Source organism: Spermophilus citellus (genome assembly GCF_964194105.1).
Source record: "Spermophilus citellus genome assembly, chromosome: 18".
Classification (NCBI taxonomy): domain Eukaryota; kingdom Metazoa; phylum Chordata; class Mammalia; order Rodentia; family Sciuridae; genus Spermophilus; species Spermophilus citellus.
The window spans coordinates 4,892,056-4,919,118 of record NC_138200.1 but is presented as its reverse complement, the minus strand read 5'-3'; the positions used below and the strand labels follow the sequence as shown (position 1 = coordinate 4,919,118).

The 27,063-nt window shown below is 46.9% G+C and overlaps 1 protein-coding gene and 1 pseudogene across 3 annotated transcripts in view; both read right to left on the bottom strand.

Annotated features, from left to right (window-relative positions):
- Positions 1-20,909, bottom strand: part of PPP2R1A (protein phosphatase 2 scaffold subunit Aalpha) — a gene marked incomplete at its 3' end in the record, with an annotated part of 30,090 nt that extends 9,181 nt beyond the window's left edge. Inside the window, exons 1-8 of one of the 2 annotated variants that reach the window (XM_081275151.1) lie at positions 20,750-20,909; positions 8,872-8,962; positions 5,379-5,479; positions 4,068-4,300; positions 3,144-3,291; positions 2,870-3,025; positions 685-799; positions 507-577 (exon numbers count right to left, since the gene is read on the bottom strand). In XM_081275151.1, the coding sequence (XP_081131277.1) occupies positions 507-577; positions 685-799; positions 2,870-3,025; positions 3,144-3,291; positions 4,068-4,300; positions 5,379-5,479; positions 8,872-8,962; positions 20,750-20,827 (993 nt within the window). In that variant the 5' untranslated portion in view covers positions 20,828-20,909. The remainder of the gene's footprint in view (positions 1-506; positions 578-684; positions 800-2,869; positions 3,026-3,143; positions 3,292-4,067; positions 4,301-5,378; positions 5,480-8,871; positions 8,963-20,749) is intronic. The other variant, XM_081275150.1, reaches the window with a different exon arrangement.
- A 2,211-nt stretch (positions 20,910-23,120) lies between these two features.
- Positions 23,121-24,129, bottom strand: LOC308638124 (large ribosomal subunit protein uL18-like; annotated as a pseudogene). The gene has a single exon. The product of its transcript is annotated as a large ribosomal subunit protein uL18-like (transcript).
- Between the last annotated feature and the right edge of the window lie 2,934 nt (positions 24,130-27,063).

The window sequence follows — 27,063 nt, the reverse complement described above, 5'->3', positions numbered from 1 at the left end:
AAATAGACAGCTCAGAGACAGCGCAAACTAATTTCTTACATGTCCCCACTGCTTAGAGCTGATGGGCCTGTTTCCAATAACCCCACCCCAATCCCAGAGCTCTCTGGATGAGAAAACTAGGGTCACCTCTGAGGACTCTCACTGCCAGCACTTGTTGCCAAAGTCAGCCCTGAGCTGCAGATTCTTGTTGTTTTTTTTTTTTTTTCTTGTTGTTGTTGTGTTGTTACTGGGGATTTAACCCAGGAGCATTTCACTCCTGAGCCATGAGCCACATCCCCAGTCCTTTCCATTTTTTACTTTGAGATAGAATCTCACTAAGTTGCTGAGGCTGGCCTTGTGGTGTGGCACCCTGCTCCAAGCCTCAGATTCTGTCTGTAGTTAGGAACCCCCAATTGCTTTAAGCCCAAGTGTGGCACTAGCAGGCAGGGAACCTAGCTTGTGTCTGGCAGCCCCCAGAGCCCAACCCACCCCATATTCTTTGTCCCTCCCACGGAGCTCCCCATCACCTTAACACAGGGCAAGATCTGGGTCATGATCACATTCTCCCGACAGTCTGCTGAGAGGCTTTCACAGAACTCTGTGGGTGAGAAGAGCAGGAGGGCAGATGAGACCCAATGTCCTACTCCTGCTCTCAACCCTCGGCACACCCACCCACCTTGCTGAGTTCTGGTCACCAGCACCAACCTTTGACCTTGTGGGAGGCTGCAGCCCTCACCTCAGCCTCACAGTCCTTCATCAAGTTCTGGAAGGCAGGGACCAGATCTGTCTTGGTGATCTCGGGCCCCACTGCTTTCTGGAGCTATGGATAGGGAGAAAGGGGATGAGTGGAAGGGGAGAGTGAGAGGGTCTACTGGGCAGCCATTGTGGGCCAATGGGTAAAATCAAAGTAAAGGCGCCAGAATCAGGGGCCTGAGCAAGGAGACTAGAATCTTCACTGAGCTCTAATCCCGGCACCACCAAATGACCCTGGATAAAACTCTGCACCTCTCTGAACCTTAGCTTCTTCAGAACCAAAGTGAGGCCCATGAGGGCATGTACTTCACGGTGTTACTTGCATTAAAGATAACAGCAGCCCTCCTTATCCTTCAGGTTATTTTATCTGGTTTTATGCTACCTACTCCAGAAACATTCTAATAACATAGTGGCTCCCACCCTTTAATTAATGATTTTTATTTTCTTAAGACTGATTACCAGAAACAGGTATTACTTTTATAATTAAAATTAAACAATAAAGACTGAGGGAAGAAGTAAACTAGATCTGCCTGTCTCCTGGCACATGGACTCTGCTCAGAGTTGGTTCCTAAAGACACAGATGGAAGCAGGATGGTTCATTACCAAGAAGGGAATAAATAAGTGAAAACCTTGTCAGGCCTCCCGTGCAAATGTCGCCTTTCATTCACATAACAAATATCTGTTGTCTGCTGGGAGCCAAGCACTGCTGAAGCAGTCCAAAGCCCTGTCCCAACTCGGTGTATGCTGTTCGTGCACAGGCGACAAGGACAGGAAGGCGCTGACTCACGGGCTGTACACACACATCTGCGTGGTCACCTTTCCTAGCATCTTCACAGAGCCAGGGAAATGGTACCGGAGGCTCTGACCCCTCCAACAGTCATGAGTGTAAATGAACGGCAACACAGGAGAGGAAGCCCACAGTGGAGTGGCAAGCAGAGTGTGTGCTCTGACCCTGCCCATCTCTACTGCACTGGGTCCAAGATCCAGCCCTGAATCTTCCTACTTACTCCCTCTCCTCCCTCCCAGATGCTCTTGTTGGAACACAATCCCTCCCTAGCTCTCTCTCACCCTTTCATCCTCCACAACCAGCTGAAGCACCACAACCAGCTAAAGCACTCACTCCTCAATGCTTCCTGGTCCCCTCTACCTCCCCCTCTGCCCCACACCTCTGACACTTCATTATCAATTTCCCCCCACCTAGGCTGACCAGCCCCTTTGGTCAGGAATGTGCTAAATTCACTGCAATCTAACGACTCCCAGGAAAGAGATGGTACTCAGCCAAAGAGCACTATTCTGGGCTGCTGTTCCTATTCTGTCTGCTGGTGGTGTCAATCTAACCAACTAAACTTTTGAGCTATGTCTTCTCTTTTATTAAAAAAAAAAAAAAAAAAAAAAAAGGAAGAAGAAGAAAGCTCTGTGAAGACAGGAACACACTTTCTTCCTTGGAGTCTGAATTTGGCCTCAGAATGTCTCACTATAGCACTTCAGCTGCCCCAGCAACCAGCCAGGATTGGCATGTGTAGTGGGATTCAACAGGTCGATCACAAGAGATCTTCTTGCTCCAACACCTGAGAGAATGTGCTCACCTAATGAAAACCTCCAGTTCCTACACATCCCTTGCCCTGTCCCCTGTATCCTCCCTTCTGTAGGACAATGTCAACAGCCCCTCACTGTGGGAAGCCATCCGTGAAATGCACGACGACCTTTTCAGCACTGAGCCATCGAGCGGATATATCTGGTATTTGGGAACTTATAGTGGCACTTCCCCTATTAAGACTCCAATGCAAGCGAACTCCTGCTCCGCTTTGCCAAAAGGTCCCGAACAGCACCAGAGATGGGCAGGACCCCTTAGGAACTACCTGCCCCCACCTCTATCCTGTTTTGGTGAAGAACTTCTATCCAAAGTCTTTGATGTATTCCGATATAAATAAAGCAAGCACGGCTCCCTTCTTTGTTAGAAGCTGGACTCTTCTGGCCAGCTTGGCCCGTCGCTGGCCCCATTCTGAAACTATTTTTCTGTGTCCTGTGGTTATCTCGAAGTACCACTTTTCTTAGCTTTTATTTCTCAGCCAGCCCATCCCTCTGGAGGGGAACCCATTCCCTCACCCACGTGGGACGTGGGCGATACCTCACCTACCTCTGTGAACTTGTCAGCCACCATGTAGCGGACACGCCAGGACTTGTCCTCAGCAGCCTGGCGCAGGGTGGGCATCACTAGGGCCTCCAGGTCCTCCTGTGGCAGAAGCTGGGCGATGTTCACACACGCCTCCACAGCCAGCAGCCGTACCGAGTCCTGGGGAAAAGATTGGAGCAGTGGGAGGCAGCAGGGGCCCCACTGAGCCCTGGCATTCCCTTTATGATACTGGGCTCACCAGAGGCAGGGATGACAGGGGGTCAGGGGGCAAACCTACCTGCTCGTCAGAGGCCAGGTTGGAGAACATGGGGATGATCTCGCTCTTGACGTTGTCCAGCTCTAGTACCTTTGCGAACTCCCCCAGCTTGGAAGCTGCGGCCCGCCGCACCATGGGGGTATCATCTGAGCAGAGGTTCCGGAAGTACCTGGGGTGAACAAAATGGGGCTTAGGAGGGGGAACTCTAGGATCCCTAGGGAACTCCACAGTCACTCGGGGGCTAATTCTGGCTGGGGGACTATGCAAGTGATGGCCCCTCTCATCTCCCCAGCCCCAGCACGTGGGGCTGACAGCAACAGTTCCTCCCACATGGACTGGCACCAGGTTTCAACATGTTTGAGACACTTAGGGCCTGTCTGCACACAGCACATCCACAGACAATGGCAAGAGCTCACAATCATGGTAAAGGCCATATAAAGTGCTCAACCAAAATGCCACTGAAGGGTCTCATTTTTCAGCAGCAATTATGTCAGAGATGTGTGGGGAGTAACGCACACCTTTCAGCATGTGTGCACAGCTGTGAGCCAGCATCATGGAATGAGCAATGGGGCAGCAATGTGAGGCATGATAGAGATGGTCAAAACCTGAAGGCAGGCCTGCTGAGGACAGGCCCGAGGGAACATGAGACATCATTCATCGAGTGTTCCATGTGCCAGATTCTACTCTAAGCATCTATATGTGACAATTCTTTTAAATCCTCTCGGCAGCCAATGGGAGGAAGAACTCCCACTGAGGCGGAGCCTGTGGATTTACTGCCATGGTGTCCAGAGACCACTCTCAAGGACAGGCCTCTCTGAGGGGAGAAGCTAGGAGAGCTTTGGGATTATCAGGGCCCTGGGTGGACCCAGAGGGGCTCAGGCTCAAGAGAAGGGAACCGAGTTCACAGGGAGGCTTGCTGACAAGGGAGGAAGAGGAGGGACTCACTGCCGCAATTCTGCCTTGACAGCACTGGACACTCGCGGGTAGCAGACGGAGAAGAGGCCACAAGCCGAGGTGCGGGAGGTGAACCAGTCGCCACCCGCCAGCCGCTTCACCAGCGGCACGAAGTGGGCCTCCAGGTCTGAGGGTGAGTGCTCGTGTGAGATGGCCCGCAAAGATTCCACCGCCTTGTCCCGCACCACCGTCTCCTCCACTGTGGCCAGCGACTCGAGGGGTGGCTGTGGCAAGAACATGAGGTCACTGGACAGCTCCCTCCCTGCAGACTAGCTCGGAAGCCCCACCTCGAGCTTCCAGGTGGACTCATCTCTGAAACTCCATCTCTGATCACCCCATCCCATCCTTCCTCCAGTGAGCCTTAAAGGCTCTTACTGAATGGTCCTTGAAAGATATTCACTGGGACCCATCAATCTTAAAATTATACTAGGCACTTTTTAGGAAAGGGTATCACCTGTCCTTTGCTCTCCAGGTGCAACGATCTTCACTGACATTGAGTAGAAACACCTATTTACTGTGTGTTTGAAGCAGGGTCCTTGTGTCATTAAACTGTGTGAAACAGGTCCTGATACTGGCCTTATTTCAAAGAGCAGAAATCTGAGGCACAGATAGCTTAAGTTACTTGTCCAAGCTGGCAAGCAACTGCTACAATCTAGGACCTAAAACCAGGCCACCTGGACTCAACTGCAGCTCCTGTTAGTATCTGACCCCCTTTGTGTTCCATCATCCAGGATAATGACACACAGACAGACAGCAGGGCAGGGTCTGACACAGACTCAAACGGACAGCCCTGGAATCCTCCCTTACTAGCTGTGTGACTTTGTTGGGATGCTCAACTTCCTAGTGCTCCACGGGGTTCATCTATTAAGAGACTCTCGCTACCCAAAGGGTAGACGTGACAGTGATAATGACAACTGCAGTACTTTGTGCCAAATGTTATGACATAGGATTCTCAAGTCAGTTATAATGTAGGGTTTGATGATTCCCACTTCATAAAAGAGGACACAGAGAAATCAAATAACTTTCTTACAGGTCACCCAACAAGTGGTAGAACCCAGCCCAACTCCAAACCCTGGCATTCGTCAGGTGTCAGGGGAACAGTGTGGATGGCAAGTGCCCCTTCAGTAATACCATACCAAATACCACTACTGACTTGATGACTAAAGTGCTGTCGAGCCCTGTCTGTTCTGAGGTGGTCCCCAGCCTCTCCTCTATCTTCCCCTTCCAGGATCTGACAGGAAGGACCACAGGTCAGACTTGGAGGGAGAGGTGGGAAGAAGATCTCAGCACTTCCGGACTCACCAGCAGGCAGTGCACATACTCCGGGCCTCCCACCAGAGTGGTAAAGGTTCCCAGCTGCTCCGCCAGGGCCAGGAGGACCTCATCCTCATCATAGATGGTGTCTGTGGGGTCAAGACAGATACTGTTACAGTTCTACCCCAAGTCCAACCCCAGTCCCTCAGTAACCCAAGCTCAGAACAGAGAAGCTCCACTCTGCTTCTTACACTGTCAGCACCCAGTCTCAGGCCTGCACTTTGCTAGGTGTGGGTAATGGGAGAAGCACATCAGCCACTGAGCCTCTCAGTTCCTGCTCCCAAAAAGAGTGCCCAGTCATTCTTGCCTCTCATGAGCAGCAGAGACCATATATATACAGTGCAGGACTTGGTCAATGGAAACTTACTTATGTGAGTCAAGCACCTCCAGGAAGTTCTGCTAGGAACATCCTCCTCTTCTGCCTAATAAAGTCTTCTCCATCTTTTCAGATTTGGCTCAGCTATCACCTTTTGCAGGAATCTCAGAATGGCCCTAGACCAAGCCAGGCCCCTTCCTTGGGTTCCCTCCCCCTGCGTCCCATGCTGCCTTTATCACCACAGGCTGTGTTCATTCAGGGCTGGCCCCTGCACAGACCCACTCCTGCCAAAGACCAGCAGAGGAGCTCTGTTCAGATTTACTGAAAGACTGACTGACTCCGGAATGGGAAAACTGTCCCTGCCTGTAACTAACCCAAAGGCCTTGCTCCCTGAGCTCAGGCTGTTTCTCCCCAAGGCAGTGGGGCCTGCTATCACTGGCAGAAAGTACCATGTCCCTGGCACCATCAGCATTTAGACCCCCTTGAGCTTAGACTCTTGCTATCTGGGAACCAAGGAGTGCGACCTCAGGAGAAAGAACCTTGATATCATACTTCCAGCTGCCAGAACTGTGAAAATAAATTTCTGATGTTTAAGACATCTGGTCTGCAGTATTTTGTCCTTAGCCAAAAACTATGTGGTGATTTTCCTCTCATAACAATGATTCTGAATTTCTGTAGGACTGAGCTCAGAGAGGGCTTTAAGCATATTTTGTCTGAAACACCACCACCTTTTCTGAAAAACGCAGAGTACCTGACACTTGTCCTTCCAAACATTTTCCAGTGGTTTGAAATCCAAAGCAGAAAAATATGACATCACCTGGGACTCCAAACACTCAAAAAAAAGTCCCTCTCTGAATCACCAGACCTCTTCAGTCTATGGCTCCCACATTACTGTGACCCTTCGTCTTCCCACTTGAATTATTAACATTATAACGTTACATGTGATTTCACCACATAACAAAGATAATACTTAGTCATAAAACTCACTGAGGCTTCTCACTGAGGCTTACACATCACTGATTTACAGGAGGAAACAAAGCACATTGAGGAGGACTGAATTCGCGCAGACAGACTCCAGGGTCTCTGCTCTTAACCACCATCTCCAGCTGTCTTTCTCTTCCTCCACCCAACCCTCAATACAAATTCTGCATGTGCCTGAGGTACTTCTACATCTAATTTGCTCCACTCTCAGCAGCCATCTACAATGGTGCCCCGCCCTCCTCTATAGGATTAAACCTCCTGTTTCAGCAAAATCAAACCGAAGCTGCCTTGTATCCCTCATTCTGGTCACCTCGGTCACCCCACCTCCACTCACTGGTTACTCACCACACTCACCTGCTAGTGAGTGGAGGTGGGGTGGCAGTTGCCTTCACACCACCCACTCACAGACACAGTGGGCTATGTGATAAGTACCTCATCCTCCCGACAACTCTGGTTAGGTGCTTTTTGTAGATCCCATTATAGAGAAGGTAACTGAGGTAAGGGGGGGAGTGAGCACAGTAGGTTTTCCCAGCTGCATGTTTCAAGCCAGGCCCTCCACTTCACTCTCTAAACCTTTTGACCCATGTTATCCTGCGCAGCTACCCCCTTGCTCCAGGAGATGTTCCTATCTCAGTAGTCTGCGCTTTCAAGTCTCTCCAACAATTCACAGTGGAAGCCACTTGGTTTGGGTCACCATCACAAGCACAGACACCTACTCCTCAGGTGGTGTTCAGAGTCTCACACACCTGCGCTCCTCAGTCATAGCTGTGTCACTGTGGGCAACTGGCTGAACCTGCTCTGGCCTGTTTCCCCACGTTGGAAGGGAGGGGTAACAGTCTTGGTGTCCTCCATTCCCAGGATCATCACTAGGTCCAGGTGAGATGACTGGAGAGGAAACACTTCCAATGACAGCCCTCTAAACCTTCAGTTTGCAATTTTAACTAATATTAAACATAAAGTTCAGAAAGTCATGTAAGTAGTGACACCAGAGGATTTACTATCAACTGAGATCCAGTCTGTAGCAGACACTCTGCTGGGCAATTCCTACACATCTTCACAGACGGCAGGTATGGAAGCAATCTACCACCAGCATAAGCGCACGGACCACACACTGAGTGCCACCACAGGCTCTTCGTAGAAGCCTTCCTCAATCCTCATGTTGCCTTATACTCCTATATCCATTCACACAGCATGAATCTGAGGGTGGGAAACATGGAATATCAAGTCCAAGTCACACCCGGAAAGTGGGAGGGCTTAGATTTGAAATCAGGTAGTAGGGACCCCAAGTTTGTGTTATTGGTCATTAACAAATGCTGTCAAGTTTGGAGACAGAATGACTATAATCATTCCTTCTCTAATAGCACAACCTCGGGCAAATGAATTACTTTACCTCTCCACACTTCAGTTTCCTCATCTACAAAATGGGGACAGTAGTATTACCTGCCATAAGGCACTGCTAGAAGACTGGCTCAGTGAATGGCGAGGGAAAGGGACACAAGTACAGGTACCACTATGAACACTTCATGAGAACTAATTCCATCTCACTCAACGCAGTCTAGACACCACCTGCACATGTCAAGCGTATCCTAAGTGTTAGTAATCATCATTAATCTCTAATGCTCACGTGCTATAGTGCAGGGATGACTATCCCAATGGTTGATTAGGAAAAATTTAAAAAAAGGTAAAAAGAGTCAAGTAAGGAAAACTGTCTAGCCAGGCACAGTGGCGCATGCCTGTAATCCCAGCAGCTCGAGAGGCTGAGGCAGAAAGACTGCAATTTAAAAGCCAGCTCAGCAAGGGCAAGGCGCTAAGCAACATAGTGAGACCCTGTCTCCAAATAAAATACAATATAGGGCTGGGGATGTAGCTAAGTGGTCGAGTGCCCCTGAGTTCAATCCATGGTACCCCCCCCCCCGGCAAAAAAATTATTTACAGCCACCAGATAACAGTTGGCGCCACAATGCAGAATGAGCTCCTTGTGCCTCTAGACCCCGCTGCCAGCCTGCCACCATTCACCACAGACCTTCTCTCAGTAGGGCTGCACTTTGATTCCTCTGAATTCCTGTCCTCGCTCCAAAGAAGCAGACACAGTATGTGAAATTTACGATGCACTTCCATCTCAATTAGGAGGAACCACCTCCAGTAGTCACCCTCCACCTGGGTCCCAGGAGTCCACCTCCTTACCTGTAAGGAAGGGCAGGAGCTCGCTTCGGGTCCTCTCAACCCCAAGGGCCAAGGCAATGGTGGACAGCTTCTTGATGCTATTGAGGCGAAGCTAACCAGAGAACAAGAAAAGGTGAGAAAGTTAGTAATCCCAAACTCAAGGCAATTCTAGAAACAATCAATTTCTAGAAACATCTACATATAAAGATGCTCAGCAGTAATGTAGTCATTATCTACCAAGTGTTCTTCGGCCTCGAATGGACCATTAAAAACAATGGTAGCAGAGGCAACAAGTGCCAGAGCACCCTCTGGGTCTCACCAAGCCGAGCACTGCTCAGGGGCACTTCTCAAGACCGCACCTGCTTCCCCAACACCACTCCCCCTGCAGGACCCACTCTCGCACTCAGTACCATATGACAAGCTGTGCGTGCCCTTGGACTGCAGCAGCCTTGGTACAGTAAGCTTACTCTGGACCAGGTCCTACACTAAGCACTCACTAAGATCTCACTTCATCCTCACAACAGCCCTTTGAGGTCAGAGTTAGATTCTAAGTCCCCCTTTATGGAGGAAAACAGACTCAGGGAGCAGAAGTGCCTTCTCAGAGTCACAGAGCTAAGATGGTCTGGAGCAGGCATTTAAACCCAAGCTGCTAGCTAACAGTGATGCTGAAAGTACCGTAACATTCCTATGAACATTCCTATGAACAGCAGCATTAGCAGTAGTAATATACCACTAGCACGGTGGATTGGCCAGTGGCCCATGATATTACAATACATATTTTTCATTTTTGTCCACGGTTCCTGGCTTATAACTCCCTCCTTAAGGCAGGCCATAGACACCAGAATTTCTCTTTCTCAAGGTGGGCCACAGAAACTGTAACCTTCCTCAATCTGTCTTGGAGCTGCCCATGATGGAATTCTCTGGAATTCCTCATCTGACAGTGGATCATAGACCCCCCACCCCACTTCAGAATGGGTCCTGGCCATGTCCTGGAGAAAGGAATACTGCACAGAGGCTGAGAGCACTGAGCACACAGGCCTTGATGGGTTTTCCCACCCAGTCTAGCATTAGATCAGAACCCTCAGAGCCTGCACAGGAAACAACCCAGCTGACACCTTGATTTTAGACTTCTGGTCTCCAAAGAGTAACAGGACAAATCTATTGCCGAAGTCACCTTCTTTTTGGTGATGTGCTGCAGCAGCCCTAAAGAACGGATATGTTGGTTAACACACATGACAGGTCACTCTCAAAGCATTTATGTGCTGGGTCCTCGATGGAGCCTCTCAGCCTGGGAGGGAAGCACCACTGACACCCTCTCCACCTAGGCAACTGAGGCCCAGACCAGCTGCTCTGGGGTAGGATGACTGAAACCTTCCCCTTGAGTTTCTCCATCTCCACAAGGGTGAGTCTCAAGGCTGTCCAGAGACTGTGACAAGATCACGCCTCTTGGCAATAAAAGAACCTAATGATGAAGTCTTGTAAGACCCACAATTTATTTTCTACCAAAGAATAAGATGTACACAGAGACAGACCTATGAAATGATAGAAAAGCAAATATGACAAAAATAATCCATCACCAAATCTGTGTGCTAAGTATATAGCTGCTCAGTGTGTTAGCCAAGAGGTTAGCAAAACCATTCTATAAATTGCCAGTAAATATTCTCAGCTTTGCAGAGCCCCCATCTCTGTCCCAAACACTCAACTTTACCCTCACGGTACAAGAGCAGCCACAGAACCCAACACTGCATAAACCAACGAGCATGGCTGAGTGCCAACAAAAGCACACTTGTGCAAGCAGGTAGTGGCTCAATGTGGCCCACAGGCTGCACTTTGCTGACTCTTGTACTAATTTCTCAATGTTCTCATGTCTGAACTTTTTCATAAAATACAGTGGGGAGTATTGCCCTAGCTGCCTGCTTTCCTCACTTGGTCTTTAGGCTAGATCTGAGTTCTCTCAGCTGGACTTTAGGGAAAGGCAAACGTGGGCTGGGGCCTTAAGTAAGCAGCAGCCCTGAGGACCATGGGATGGTGGCAGGGCAAATCACAATAATCATCATAACTATGCCAGCAAAGGTACCAACCAGCATCTGTTGGTTGTATCCTGTGTGCTTCTAAAAGCTCGACATGGATAATCAATACAACCCTAGAACTGTGCTCACAGGTTTTGTCTCTAGAATACTCATTTTACAGGTGAGGCTGCTGACTTGGAGAGGCTGCCACCTGCTGGAAAGCAAGGAGGCCACAGGCAGAGCCCAGGCAGCGTTACTCAATCTCCACACCATAGTACCTAAGGGATGCCCAAGCCAGTCCTCTCCCACAACGGAGAGCTGTCCTTGGACATTCTAGTTGTGGTTTTATTAATAATGTCCTCCGGTCTGCTCAGGCAGAGGGCTCACGACTGCATGACAGAGGTGGAACAGAGTGGTGTTTCAGAGCAGGCCACCTAGGTTCAAGGCTAAGCTTACATAAGCTGTGGGATCTTGGGAAATTTTTCCACCTTTCTGAGCCTCATTTTTTTCTACCTGGAAGTGGGAATGATAATACCCAACCTCAGGAGGTTATCCTGAGTACAAAGTGACACACTCTCTAGAATACCCCAGCACCAGAGATCAGTAAAAGCAGCTGTGGCACCACCCCCACCCCTGCTGACAGCATCCTAATTTTGTTGGAGTAATCGGGAAGTGCACAGGAGGCGGCTAGCCAACTGCCTACCAAATAATGATGGCAAATTATTCCCATAATGCTTATTATGCTCCAGTCCTACATGCTTTCAAGTTTAACTCAATTGACCCTCACACCCCCATGAAGGGACACAGGACACCCATCTGATGACAGAGAAACAAAGCACAGAGAGGTTGAATACACTCACACAGTCCACAGGCAGCAGAGCCAGGACACAGTCCAGACGCAGGCTCTCTACCAGTATCAAAAGTTTCTGCTTTTTTCTAGGGGGAGGGAAGTTGATGGCAGTGTCCAACGTAAGCAGATTTAACACTGACATAATTTTGAAATAGAGGTAAGCATAAATAATATTGAACGATGCATACAACAGATAAAATAAAATAGGGATATGTTGTGATTCCCACTGGTGACAAGTTCTACTTATAAGTCTTCTGTCATAATATGCTTCCAGCAGAAGGCAAGTTAGATGTAAGTTAGAAGTTAGTGAAAATCAAGTCACTTTCCCATTCAAGTTCATGGCTCTGCCTAGAGATCAGAGGTGAGCCCCAGGTCAAGAGCGCCTGCCTGTATTGGTTACACTGTGGCTCACCTCCCTTGGCTTTCAGCTACGCACAAGACCACCTTGGAAGAGACATTTCCAAGTCACCTTAATTCTGAATGTGCTACTAAAGACCAACATCTGGCCAGTGAAACCCAAGTGAAATGGTATATGCTACTTCTGGGAAGTGTGTTTATAGTAAAATGGGGCGACACCTTCCTTCCTGTGTGGAATGTGGTCATAATGTCTGCGGCTTCAGCAGCCATCTCAGGGCCTTGAAGTAACCTAGAAGGTGGTAGTAAGGGAAGAATATGCAGAGTACAATGGTAGGAGAGTGGGACCCTAACATCATGGAGTGTCACAGCAGCTTGGACTACCAGCAGACACTGTAATCATCAGTCGGAAATAAACTTCAAGCTCATTTAAGCCCATTACTTAGAGTTTTCCTATCACCTTAAACTTGATCCCAACTGAGTCAGCACATGGCCTAGTTGTGAACGAGATCTAAGGGCAGTCTGCTGGGGAGTCCAAAAAAGAACCCCTCCTTGACTCAAGGGAGGAAGCAGGTAAGTCCCTCTATGTCCTGGGCTGGCCCTTCTTTCCCTGTGGTTCCAAGGACAGCAGATGCTATGGCCACCCTGTGACCATAAGGCTGGTCAAGAGTGGTGTGCTTGACCCAATTCTTTGATATTCCTGAACTGCTGAACTTGTTTATGAGAAAAAAATAATGAACCTCCTTATTTAAACCAATCTCAACTGGGTTTTCCTGCAGCATTCTTGACAGAAGTTATTAATATTGTTTCTTCATCATGTCATATCCCAAAAGAACTTCCTTAGGTATTGTCTTCCAAGTGTGCTGCCGCCAGCACTTACCACAGTCCACCCATTGGGCTCCATGTCTGCACTTTCACCAAGGACCTGTCTCCAAAAGGCCTCAGCACAAAGCCCAGCACATGAAAATCTAAAAAATAAAATCCTCCTTCCCTCTGCTTGCACCTGCAGAAACACTACCCATTTCTAGGACTCATCTCACATGCAACCCATGGAGCCTTCCCTGAAATGAGTGAGTGCAGTATGATCCCACAGGATCCCACACACAGAATGTCTTCCTTTCACAATCCGAATAAAAAGTCAGCAGCCTTACTCTGGCTGACCTAGTGCCTATCTATTGATCCACATTCCCCCTTGCTCCCTGGGTGCCTGGGGCAATGGCTTCCTTGAGAGTAATCAACCAACAAACAACCCAGAGCCACTCCCAGTCCAGGTCTGCACACTTGCTGGCTTGTTTCCTTGGACTGGTAATTCTCCCCCATGTGCCCCGGGGCTCCTCCCTCACCTCCTGGGGTCTCTGCTCAACCTCACCTGGTAACCACCATACATACAACAGTATCCCAGCATCCACCCCAGCACTCTGCACAGCTTAACTCTATCACACCCCAACATGAACTTGCTAGCTTACTGTTTCTCCTCTCCTCCCCTCTGAGAGCGTGAGCCTGGCTAGGGCAAGGGACTCTGCCTTCTTCACTCTGCTCCAAGAACCTAATGCAGGGCCTGGTACAGAGGAAGTACCCAACCCAATAAATATTCGCAGGATTAATTTTGGTAAAATAAACATAATACAGATATCAGTATATGCAGAGGAATATGTTCAAAACAGTTGCTTTGGTAAAGACGGTGGCCAACAATGGAGGTGGGATGTGTCTGGGATATGTCTGGTTTGACAATGTTCAATGAATGACAAAATGTCTCCCCACTCTAAAGCCTTAAAGTCTATGCATCCTTCCTCCTTATTCCATGAAGGACCAAATTTTTAAATAAAAACAATGTGGGTGGGTGGATGTGTGTGGGAAATACTAAGCACCCACCTGATGACTGTTTAGAATCGTCACTGAGAAGTGAGAACAGCCAATGTGACCTCTATTTCTGCAGCAACCGTTTTTTTTTTTTTCTTTTCTTTCTTTTCTTTTTTTTTCATAATCTATGAGCCTACTCTGGCTTCACCAGTTACTAGCCAAGGATCCTCATGCCAGTCCCAGGCATTTTGGAACTACAGTTTCCTCATTGTAAAATGAAAAATATAAGGCCTAACATCCTAGGCTCACTAGGATGATAAAGTAAGGACATCAGAGAAGAGCCTGACACATAATAAGCACTTAATATTGCCTGTTATTATTCTCGTGTACTTTCTGAAACAGGGGAAAGAAAAAAAGTGAACTAAAGCAGAGCGGGGGAGTAATTTCCCTACCCCCTTGGAAGCCACAGCACCTAGGAACACTTCTCAGTTTGCTTGGTTGGCATTATGATTATTTACACACATGCATGTTCCCCCATTTGGAAGACAACCTGTCTCTGGGATAAGGGTCAGGACTGGTACCAAATGAGGATTCCTGAACTAGAATCCAATACAGAACTGGCCCTACTGAAAAACATAAATAGAGCTTTAGACAAGTACCAAAAGCAAACAAGGAAGCTCCTGCCTCTGCCAAGGCCGAAGCAAAGGCTCTGAAAGTCAAAAAGGTAGAGCCAAAAGGCCTCAACAGTCACACCCACAACCCGCATAACACCCACCTTCAGGGGCCCAAGACACTGCAGTTCCACAGGCAGCCCAAGTATCCTCAGGCAGCCCAAGTATCCTCAGACACCCCACCCCACCCCACCCCCGCCCAGAAGCACACTGACGGCATCCACCAAGATTTCCTGACCACGGACTCTACCATGAAGCAGATGGAGGCACTGCTCTGTTGCCAGTGTGCACTCTGGAGGTCAAGGCCAACAGCACTAGACAAGCCATGCTGAAAAGAGCTCTATTACACCACATGGCCAAGGTCAACAGGCTGACCAGCCCTTACAGCCAGAAGGAATGTTATGTTCAGCTGGCTCCTGATTGTGATGCTTTGGGTGCTGAAAACAATCAAACTCATCTAAACTAGTCCAGCTGCTTAGTTTAAACTTTGTTTTTTTTTTCACCATAAATACAGACACACACACACAACAGATTTTAAAGGTTTTAAAACCCCAGCTACTATTTACAGGGTGCTTTCTATGTGCTAGGTTCAGAACTAGACACTTAAACGTGTTCTCTCTCATAGCAAAGGAAGAGGCAAACACTACTCTGCACTCATTTCCTCAGATGAGGAAACTGAGGCACAGAGAGGGGAAACTGTCCCTCAGTGAATTTGTGGCAAAGCCTAGACTGAACCTGTGCTCTTCGCAACTGCCCTCTTCCAACTCCTTATTTGTAAGCTCTTAGAGGGCAAACTCCTTTTCTATGTTCTGCTTTACCAAATCCCAAGACACTCCATAAAAAGAAGCCCAAATCTGGAACACCATGTTTCCAAGATGTAGACACAGGGGAATTCTGCAATGTCTCAGATGATGGCTGGTAACTGCTCTGTCTTTATATAATCTAATTCATTTGGAAAACCTTGATGCAAGCGCCTTCCATCCTTTTTTCATTTAACAAGAACACCAAGGTCCTAGGGCTGGGGATGTAGTTCAGTGGCAGAGCACTTGCCTAACATGCCCAAGGTCCTAGGTTCTATGCCCAGAACCAGTGTATTAAAAAGGAAGAAAACCAAAGACCCAAAGGGTTGAGTAACTTGTACAGAAGCCAATTTGGAATTTGAACCTTGATGTGCAAGACTCTCTCTGTAGGGAGGCCAAGGCTGGATGGTGGATGTGCCCTCAAGCCCAGAGCCCTTGGCTAATTCTAGTTTTGCCACTCACTAGATTGTACCATACGGGCAGAGTATCCTTATTTATTAAATGGGAACAATTCCAGACTTTAAATTTTGGTTTAAATTATATTTCATGGCCAAATCTGATTTAAACCAAACCAACTACAAAAGGATGCTTCTGAAACAATCAGGAAAATCAAATGATACCAAAGAATTGCTGTTATCTTAGATGTGATAACGACAGTGTGGTTATAAAAGTGTACATTGTTTTAGAGTTGCATACTGAATAACATAGAAGGAAATGTCTGAAGCCTAGAATTTATTTTTAAAATACTTCAGGGAAAAAGGAGATAAACAGGTGAAAGAAATGTGGCAAATATTGCAGAAACTGCTGCAGCTAGGTATCTAGTATTATTTTCTCTATGTATTTTTGAAATTTACCGATTTAAAAAAATTAATGGAAAGAAAATGAGTACCTATCTAAAGTCTTCTGTGTGGATTTGATTAACACATACCAAGTACTCAGCACACTGTGCAGCACATAGCAGGGTTTTCTGACTCAGCACTGCAGCCTTTGGGGCTCGGTAGTCCTTGGTCGTCAGGGGCTGTCCTGGGTATAGTAGGATACAGTGTAGCATTGCTGGCTTCCACTGTAGATGTGAGCAGTACTCCTCACCAGCTGAGACACTGCCAACACAGCTTTCTGGCCTCTGCCTGGAACCGGCTTGTGTGGGGAGGCTTGGACAAGACGTGTAAACCTAGTGAATCTATGGCGGGCAGAGCATGAAGAACTAAACCTCTGCACCTTCCCACATCTGCTAGGCAGCCACTTACCATACCATTCCACTGCATCCCCACAACCAGCAGATGCGGATTCTTTGCCAGTGTGCACTGTGGAGGTCAAGAGTGCACACATTTTACAGATGAGGGGTCTGGGCCCAAAGACAGGAGCTACTATAGGGACACACAGAACAAACTGGCGGAACTGAGGTCAAACTTCCATCATCCTTGCTTCCTCTCTCTACAGCACCCGCCATACCACATCCAACCCATCAGCCCTGCTTGACATGTCCCAAATCCAACCATCTTCCCCCATCTATGTGCTAACACTGGACCTGTGTTCTGCAATGGCTTCTCATAAGCTATCTGCTCCTGCGCATCTCCTGCCCCAACAGCCAGAGGGACCCTTTAAAACATTTTGCTCCTCTGCTCAAAGGCCTCACCTAATCTAGCCTCATCTCGGTCCCCACATCCCACCACTTTCCCATTCACCCAACTTCAGCCACGTGGGCCTTCCTGCTGCTCTCTGAATGCATCAAATGTGTTCCCACTTGTGGCCTCTGTACCTACTTTTTCTCTGCCCAGATTTTCTTCCCTCACCTGTTCATTCTCCTTCCTTTCATTCAAGGCCTTGCTCAACATCCCTTCTCAGGGGAGCCTTCCCTGACCTGAACATCAGCCCTGGGTTTGCTCTATTCCCTGTTGCTACCTTGTTTTTCTTCTTAGCAAACACTGTCACTGACATCACATTACTGATCCATCATCTGTCTTCCCTACTAAAGTATAAACGCCACAAGGGCAGCAGCTCCCTACTGTATCTGCGGTATCTGAAATAGAATCTCCTACATAGTAGGTACTGCATAAATATTTCCTGAAAAGAATGTGTTGAGACTATAGTATTTGGTATTCCATGTTCTTTCCAGTATCCTGTACTGTCTCACTCCTCAGCTTCAAGGCTTTGGCCAAGTTGTTTCCCTTTACTGTGCTTCAGTTTCCTGATCTGGAAAATGTAGACGAGCAAGGGATCTACTTCAAAGTTGTGAGATTCAATGAGAACATAAAAATGATTCTTTTGTACAGCACCTTGTACAGGCAAACATCCAGTAATTTGACAGTGATGGATTAAGTCAGAAACTGACATTTTCCCCCCCAAAGAGACAGACAGTAAATATACATATGGGTATACCTGAGTTTTAAAATTAATTAATAAAAAAAAAACTTTATTTAAAAAAGCAAGCAAGCATATAGCCAGGCAGCTGTTTGCCAAGCCCAGGCTTAAATGATGGCTCATGAGGTTCTTGCAAGGTCTGACCTGAGCTTCCTCTTCCAACGTCATTTCACATCATAAACAGCTTATTCCCTTGGCTCCTATGGCCTTCTTTCTGATCCATAACGCCTTCTACCTACTCCTGCCTTAGGGCCTTTACACTAATTTCCTCTGCCTGGGATGCTGTTTCCTAGATATCTATGGGGCCTGCTGCCTCCTCTGTGCTCAAATGTTACCTACACTGGCCGTCCTATATAAAACTCCATGCAGCACACTCTCCAATCTCCTCCAGACCCAACCCTACTTCATTTTTCTCCATAGTATTGATCACCATCTACCATTCTCTATATTGAACTTGGTTTCTTGTCTGTCTCAAAAAAATGAGCTCCACGAAAGCATTTTTTGCTCATGGTACACTGTTGTGTTCCCACAGTTAAGTACTCCATAAATACTTGCTGAATAGCACCCCTTCAAAAACCTCAAGGAAAAAGAAAGTAACAAAAAAAAAAAATCAATTACTTAAAACTAAAGCAAAAAGAAAATATTTTAGAACCATCTTCAATCTCCTATGATTTTCCCCCTCAATCTCTACTTTCTAATTATAGTAACTGTGATAGGCAGAATGAGATCCACCAATATATCCCTGTTCTAATCCCAGAACCCGTGAGTATCTATCTATCTACCTTATACTGCAAAAGAGATTCTGCAGAGGTGATCAAAGTTAAGGATGCTGAGATGCGGAGACGATGAGACATTATCTGCGAGTGACAGAGAACCTTTCCTGACTGTGGTCAGAAGCAGATGTGAGTAGAATGGCTGGAGAGATGCAATGTAGCTGGCTTCAAAATAGTGAAAGGAGTCATGGGCCAAGGAATGTGACAGGCTTACGAAGGTGGGAAAAACAGGGAAACTAGATTTTCCCCTAGAGTCTCCATAAAGCAATGCAGCCTTGACCACACCTTGAGTTTAAGTCCAGTGATACCCATGACAGACTGGATCTTCAGAACTGTAAGACCATAAATTTGTGATCTATAATATCACAAGCTTATAGCAATTGTTACAGCAACCAAAGATAACGTTGACCAAAGATAACCTAGCTCCTTCTTGCCTCAAGGCAAATCTCCCATAAATCAGCTTTTCTCAGTCTTAGCACTAAGGATATTTTGGATGATTATTATTTTATTGTGCTTTGGGGTCAGTGTCCCATGTATGCAGAATGTTTAACAGCATCTGCCTGCACCCACTTGCGGCCAGCAGCAATTCCCTGGTATGACAACCAAAAATGTCTCCAGGCATTGCCAAATGTCCCCTGGTGGGCAAAATCACCGCAAGATGAGAACTACAGCCATTACAGGTCTGCTCCCTCTGGGAGGCTCTTCATCCAGTCCCATCCTCAACTATGCACCCTCAGAAGCACCTTCCCTGACTGGCCCATTCCCCCACCCCATACTGTACTTGCTGTGCTCTCTGCCCAGAAAGCCCCACAGATTCTTCCCCTGCCTTCATAGTAGGGTATTTGCTCAAACATCAAAGCCTCCCCTGACCATGCTTTAAATCACATCCTCCAACACACATACATATCCTCAACTAATACAGCATACATTTCACTTAATGTCCATTGTCTGTTTTCCCTCACTACAAGGTAAACTCCCATGGCCAGAAGTTTTTGTCTGTCTTGTCCTCTGCTGTACAACAGTGTCCAGTTCAGTGCCCAGAGTAAAGGCCCAACAAATACTTGCTGATTCACTATCACATCACCCCATTTGTTTCCTTCTCACTATTTCTTACATGTTAATGATACTGTATATTTAGTTCTGTTTACCTGCTATATATACCTGTATCCTGACAGCAATTGGTGTGACCATGATATGCCCAACACTATACATGGCAGGTGTTCACTGAACAAATTAATTCATACAATGGTCCAATTAACTAGATATTTATCCACATTTGAGAAAAGAGGAAGCCAAGGTTCAAAGAGATTAACTAACCTGCCCATTGTCAATCAGCAAGAAGTGGAAGAGTCAGGATGTGTAAGTGCACTCTACCTGACAACAGAACCTAGAAGGCAGGGCCAGGTTCAGCAGGTTTCCCTGTGCACTTAGCACAACTTCATAAGAGGGGAAACAGGCCTAACTAGAGGATGGACCTCTTCAATTGCCAATCCTAATAATACAGGTGACATTTACTGGGCCCTTCCAAGCACCCAGGCACCGTTCTATTTTACGGATTCAGTTCCTCACAACCTCCTAATAAAGGGAGGACTATTATTAGCCCCTATTTTATGGAAAATAGAAGCCCAGGGCCATGAAATAACGTGCACAAGGTCATTCGGAGGGTGGGAGGTGGACCAAAGTCTGAAACCCGCTCAAACCTAAGCCGGCCGGGATTAGGGGTCTGGGGCACCCTGACCCACTCACCAGAAATGTTAGTCCTCTAAGGAAACTGTGCTAAGGGGCAGCGGGGGACAGCAGGGTTTCGGCGTGAATCACCCCTGAACTTGGCCAGTCCTACCCTCGGGAGTGGAGTGCTTTCACGCCTTCCTCCCCTTAGGGATCTACACCAAAATTAGACGCTCTCAGGCCCCAGCTGCCCGCGCTGCCCAGACCCCCGGCCCGCCTCGCGCCAGTCCCGCGCCCAGCCCAGCCCCAGGGGCACTCAGGGCCGCGGCCAATCACCGAGGCGCCCGGACCGCGGCGCCCACATCCCAGGCCTGCGGAGCGCGCCGCGGCCCGGGACCCTCGAGGCTCGCCGGCCCCCGCCCTCCACGGGCCGACACCCAATCCAGGGCGCCGTCTCTTGGAGTCCGACGACCGGGAACGTTGAGAGCGGGACGCTGATTGGCCCCCGTCTCCTTCCGCCACTCCCAGCGAACGCTCAGCCCTCTCCGCGAGGGCCTCCCGCACCCCGGTGTCCCCCTCCCCGTCTTCCCCAAGTCCCCTGGAGCCTCCGGACCTGAACATCCTCGTTGCGAAGCTCATCTATGAGCACCGCAATGGGGTAGAGCGAGTCGTCGCCGTCGGCCGCCGCCATCTTGGCTCCGTCTCGTTCCTGTCAGACTGCGGCCAGTGCTGTGCTGAAACGGGGTTAGGGAGGGGCAGAGCTGGGAGGAGGAGGAAAGGCGGACGTGGGGGCGCCCGAGCCACTCTACAGGGGCTGCCCCACAGTCATTGGCCGCGCTGCGGGACGCCAAGCCCGCCCTTCTTTGGTCCGGGCAAGTGAAGTCCCGCCCACTGCCCATTTACCATTGAGCGAACGAAAGAGATTGGCTGGCTGAGCCTACCATAGGGGAAAGGAAGCGGAAGTGCGGGGTTTCTTAGCGACCAAGATTGTACCCGCCTACGTCGCTGCTAACAACGGCGGAGACGAGCAGTTGCTTCTGACCAATGAGGACCCTGGAGCGGGAGGAGGCAGATCTGTCCTTTGGCAACTCTGGGAGCAGGCGTAGCTTGTCTGGTGGAGACCCGCAGGTTTGCGGGTCCTGGATGGCCTAGCTTGGGTTCGGCTGGCTGGAGGACCGCCTCCCGGCACCTTTGTGCGGGAGGGCGAGGGAAAGTCTTTGCTTTTTGTAGAAGCCCAGCTTGGGGTGAAACCCTGTTCTCTCCTGCTGGCGCTCAAGACCCTACCTAGACGCTTCCTACACCCCTTTCACCCTTGACGGGTGAAAACTAGAGCTGCCGGAGTAGTCTTGCCTTTTCACGCCCACAAGCCTCTTTGCCCGAGCTGCACTCTTCTCGGGGAGTGCCATTCCTGACCACTCGCCAGATTTCTGCGAAAATCTCCCCCTTCCCTGCCTCCCCTCGTTTCAAACATATTTCAGGCCCCTCCCCTAAGACAGGCTGCTTATTTTATTGTCAGAAGTAAAGTCCTTGAACTATCATAGATCATGCATTTCTTCAAGAAGCCCTATTTCCTTTGAGCAGTGAGTGTTATTTAGCATTTGGGGGCTAGGGTGTATGTTGCTACTAGGTTGTCCATCAATTCTAGACTTCTCAGTTGCTAGTTCAGGGCAAAGGAACTATTTGAAACTATTACACATATATTTTATATATTTTCCTAATTATAGTTAAATACTAAGTTTTTTTTTTCAGCATAAGAGGAAAAAGGAGTATAAACATAAAATTGGAACATGGCAAATGAAGATCCCATAAGTTCAGGGAAGTGTGCATTTTATAAATTGAGTCCTTACATTTCTAATCATGAATTCATCTTAATAATATGCCAATTAAAATAAAAACTTATGGGATCTTCATTTGCCATGTTCCAATTTTATGTTTATACTCCTTTTTCCTCTTATGCTGAAAAAAAAAACTTAGTATTTAACTATAATTAGGAAAATATATAAAATATATGTGTAATAGTTTCAAATAGTTCCTTTGCCCTTAAGAAATTTCCCACTTAGGTGCCCTGCTCAGTGGCACAAGCTACTAATCCCAGCGGTTTGGGAGTTTGAAGGTAGAGTATTTGCCAGGTTCAAAACCAGCTTCAGCAAGTTAGTGAGACCCTGTAATTATTTAAAAAATAAAAAGGGCCAAGGATGTGGCTCAATGGTCAAGTGCCTCTAAGTACAACCCCTGGTACCAAAAATAGAAAAAGAAATTTCCCACTTGGAATGTGTAGGCAAAACACTGCGTTTTAAAATTGCTTTAAAAAAAAGTTCTTGCCAGGCACAGTGGCCTTTGCCTGTAATCCCAGTGGCTCAGGAGGCCAAGGCAGGAAGATCTCAAGATCAAAGCCAGCCTCAGCAATTTGGTGAGTTAGCAAGACCCTGTCTTAAAATCCAAAATTTAAATGGGGGTGGGGGGGTTGAAGATGTGTCTCAGTCCCTGGATTCAATTCTGATACCAAAACAAAAAAAAAAATTAATTCTTTAGTATGGCTGTTCCCCCATCTTGATATAACTTGTTCATTTTAGAATTCCTTTTCTTTGTTCAATGTTCTTAGAGTGATCAGAGGCATTTCCATTGGTACTACCTTAAGTATCATGGGTATTTGTCAGTTAATCATGATCAGCCTCAGGAATTCCAGATTAATAGAACTTAAAATAAAAGAGAAATAATTTAAAAATAATTTGTTGAATCAATGGTAAAAGATAAATTGATAGAACTTAAAACTAAAATCTGCCATGTTCTTAAGCATCTCCAATACCCTGTGTCAGGCTCTGAATGTGCTAGTTAATATCATTCTACCTGTGCATATGATTTGCTAATGAAGCAACAAAAACATCACAAACAAGAAAATGTAAATGATAAGTCTAATACAGAAAACAGAATGAATATTTCTCAAAAAGTTAAAAAGAGAACAGTAATATGATCTAGCAATCCCATTTTTTTTTTTTTGCTGGTTCAATAAGTTTATTATCTGTATCTGAAAAAACTTCATAGAAAAACTGTTGTTTGGTTTAGCTCTCAGCAGCCCGTTCCTGAGCTCTGAGGAAGCTTGCCTTCTTTTGAGCTACCCGATCTTTCTTCTGGGCAAGGGACATTTTAGGACGGTTCCACCTCTTCTTTTTAACTTCTCTCTTGGGCTTTTTCTCATAGACTGGATTCTCTCATATAGCAGAATGAGCTTTCTTATACATTTCCTCCATCATGTCAGGGGTAACGTTGTTCTTTATATACTGAGAAAACTGTTTCTTGAAAGCATCTTCATCTTCTTCCATTAGATAGCGCATGTAATCTGCAACATTCTGACCCATAATGTGCTTCCGATGTACTTCTGCATTGAACTCCTTGCTTTCAGAATCATAACCAGGCAATCGCTTGGTACTATGGGGGATAGACAAGCCTCCATCCACAGCTCCCTTCAGGGCCCCAAAAACTTTATTGCCAGTTGTAGTTCTAGCAAGGCCTGCATCCAAATAGCAGGTGAAGGCACCAGGTTGACCATCAATGCTTTCCACATTGTATTCATCTCCAGTCACCTCCACTTGGCCTTCATAAATCTTGTCCATACCAAACCTATTGAGAAGCCTGCGGGCCAGCAGCAGGCCTGTACAATATGCTGCAGCATAATTTGTTAGGCCAACTTTCACACCATATTTTGGTAGTTCATGTGCATATGCCGCGCAGACTATCATATCCCCTTCTATACGGGCATAAGCAATCTGGCAAATGATATCTCTGTTAGTTACACGAACTATCATCCTGTATTTGGGTGTGTTGTACTTATTTTTGTCCTGGATCACCAAGCGTTTCCGAGCATAGTAATCAGTTTTGCCCTCTCGTCGTCTTCTAAATTTCACTTGGTATCTCTTAAAGTAAGCCTTATTCTTCACAACTTTAACAAACCCCATCCTGCGGAACAGAGACCCAGGTCCGCGGATCCACACAGACCTAGCAATCCCATTTCTAAGTAAATATCCAAAGTAAATGAAATCAGTACCTTGAAGAGATACCTGCACTTCATGTTCATTGTCACAGTGAACATGAAGGCGGGTCTAAGTGTTCATCAATGGATGAATGGATAAAGAACACACACACACACACACACACACACACACGAGCACACCTGTATGTGCACACCACGGGGAATATTATTCAACCTTATGAAAGAAGTAAATTCTGGAATTTGCAAGGACATCTCTGAACCTGGAAAAGACACACAAATTGAAATGTCACACACAGAAAGTTGAATACTGTATGGTTTCGCTTAGAAGTGGAACCTAAATTAGTTACACTCACAAAAGCAGAAAGGAGAATGGTGATGGTTGGCAGGATCTGGAGGAAGGGGGAGATGGGGAGGCATTTGTCAAAGGGTACAAGGTTTCAGTGATTCATGATAAATAAGTTTTAGAGAGGTACTGTACCTGTAGGGCATTGATTAACAATATTACATTATACACTTAAAATTTGCTAAGAAGGTAGATTGTATGGGTGCTTTTACCACAGAAATTTTTTAAAAAAATCTTAAGAAAATGAAGAGAGTGGGAGGAAACTTTTGAAGGTGCTAAGTGTGTTTATAACATTGTGATAATAGTTTTATGGAAGTAAATTACCTCCCTTCAAGTTATATACATTAACACCTATAACTTTTTATATGTCAAACATACCCCAAGAAAGTGGTCTTTAAAACAAAACAGAAAACTCATACTGTAATGCTGTATAGAACTAATTTTCTTTAAGAGTTTGAATTGTAGTGGGGCATGGTGGTACAGCCCTGGAATCCTAGTGACTCAGGAGGCTGAGGTAGGAAGATCACAAGTTCAAGGCCAGTCTCAGCAATATTGTATCAAACCAAAAGTAAAAAGAACTGGGAATGTTGCTAGGTGGTAAAGCACCCTTGGGTTCAATCCCCAGTACAAAAAAAAAAAAAAAAAAAGGTTGGATTGCATTAAAGTAGACGACTCACTTTTCACCAGATCAGGATGGGTTCAAGCATACAGACTAGGGAATGGACTTGGGAGACAAGAATTTATCTACAAAAATGGAGACTACAGAACGTTGAGGTGAGATGGAGCAGAGGAGAGAAGTGTGGGATAGCAGGGTGAGAGGCTACATAGGTAGAGAGCAAAGAACTGTGATTCCTTAACTGGCAGAGCAGCCCAGGAGGGGCTCTGGAGAAAAGTGATTACACTAAAGTTATTGGTGTGTTTCCCTTGGGGCTGGATGGATCTCGGCCCCCAGGCGGCAGCCAAATGGCTCACGGAGGCATCTATGGAAGTGGTTTCTTTGAGGTACACCAGAAGGAAGGGCTGAGTTAAAGTAAAGGTGTATCATACAGGGAAGCCCAAACAGGACATGGTAGATCCAAGACTCTGAATATTTGGGAATTAACAAAAATTTGCAGAATATTTCTGGATTTTCAGTACTGATACTGGCAGGGTTAAAGTCTAACTCTCCAATAGTGATGTTAGGACCATCTGGTACCTGGGTTACATGTGGAATAAATGGAGCTCTACCAAGGACTACATTCGATATGAGGATGGACATGGGACAAAAGAAGGCCCCGGAAAGAGTGAAAGGCCTCAGACGTGAGGCCTGGTAACCCAGGCTGGATGGGACCTCCTTTTAATCTCTTTTCCCACCCTATAGAACTCTTTGTGCTATTTCTTCTTTCTGTGATGCTGCCACAGAACTCTCGTCAGGAACATGCCACTCATTTGGAAGCTCCAGGCGACAGTGCCAGCAAGTGTACTTCAAATATCAGAAAACTGTTTCTTTGCTCTGAGGACATTTAGCACCCATCGTTGAACTCAAGCTGGATTCCATGGGGCATAAATCCTATATAAATTCTATATTTGCTGTGTGGGTTGGAGCTTCTGTTTTTCTACGATCTAGAGAAGAATCAATTTTTAACCAGTATTTGAGGAAATCAGAAATATTTAAGAGAGCCCTAGACCCTGCAACCAGAAAAAGCTATGTCTGCCTACTGCACGTCATGCCTAGTCATGGACATCATCTAAGAGATGTCTGAGGTCAGACTCTCGGATAGGGTGAAGGTCATTCTTCTCAGGATGGGGATCAGAGTGAGGAACAGAGCTTTAGTCCTACACTTCTGACGTTCCTATGTGCTGTAGATAGCTCTGGGAAACATTCTAGCCTATTCTATGCCGCAGTCTTGGCTGGGCACAGAATCACGAGCCACCACACAGCTTTGTAGATTCAAACAGCAAATCTTTATTCCCGAACTCACACCGGCCTCCACACACGTACTGGGGCAATCCCAGTTCTTCTGCCACCCAATTCACCTACTCCACGAGGCTTTTTCTCCCATAATACTCTCTGTATCTCACGAGAGCTCAACGGGAGCTCAGGTAGCAGGAACGCCCTATTTCCAGCAGCAATAATCCTCAACATCGAACTTCCCTAAAACCCAAGGTCTTAAACTGGGAACGCCCTAAACCCAAGGACCGGGATACTATACTTCCTCAAACTGCAGGATACACCCTAATCCTGGATCCACCCTCGTCCTTGAGTAGGGTCATCTTTCTCAAACACACATGCAAGGTCACAGCAAATTTAACATGGGGTACGCTGGCAAGGAAATCGATGCGTCATTCCTACTTGGTAATGGCCCTCAGCAATTCTAGTGGTCCTGGAGGAGGTTATTAAGTGGTTAAAGGATCCCTGCAAAGGAAGGGTCCAACCTTGACTATTCATAGGCCACCTTCCTGTGTTAGGAAGGCTGTATTTGTGAAGGTGTTGATGTGCATAGCCATGAAGAACCTCTGGAAGCCTCTAATCACAGGGGAAAGAAAGACACTGTGGTCTCAGGGAGAAGGATCCTATCTCATGGAGCATGATGCTCATGGTGGGTCACAGCAGAGG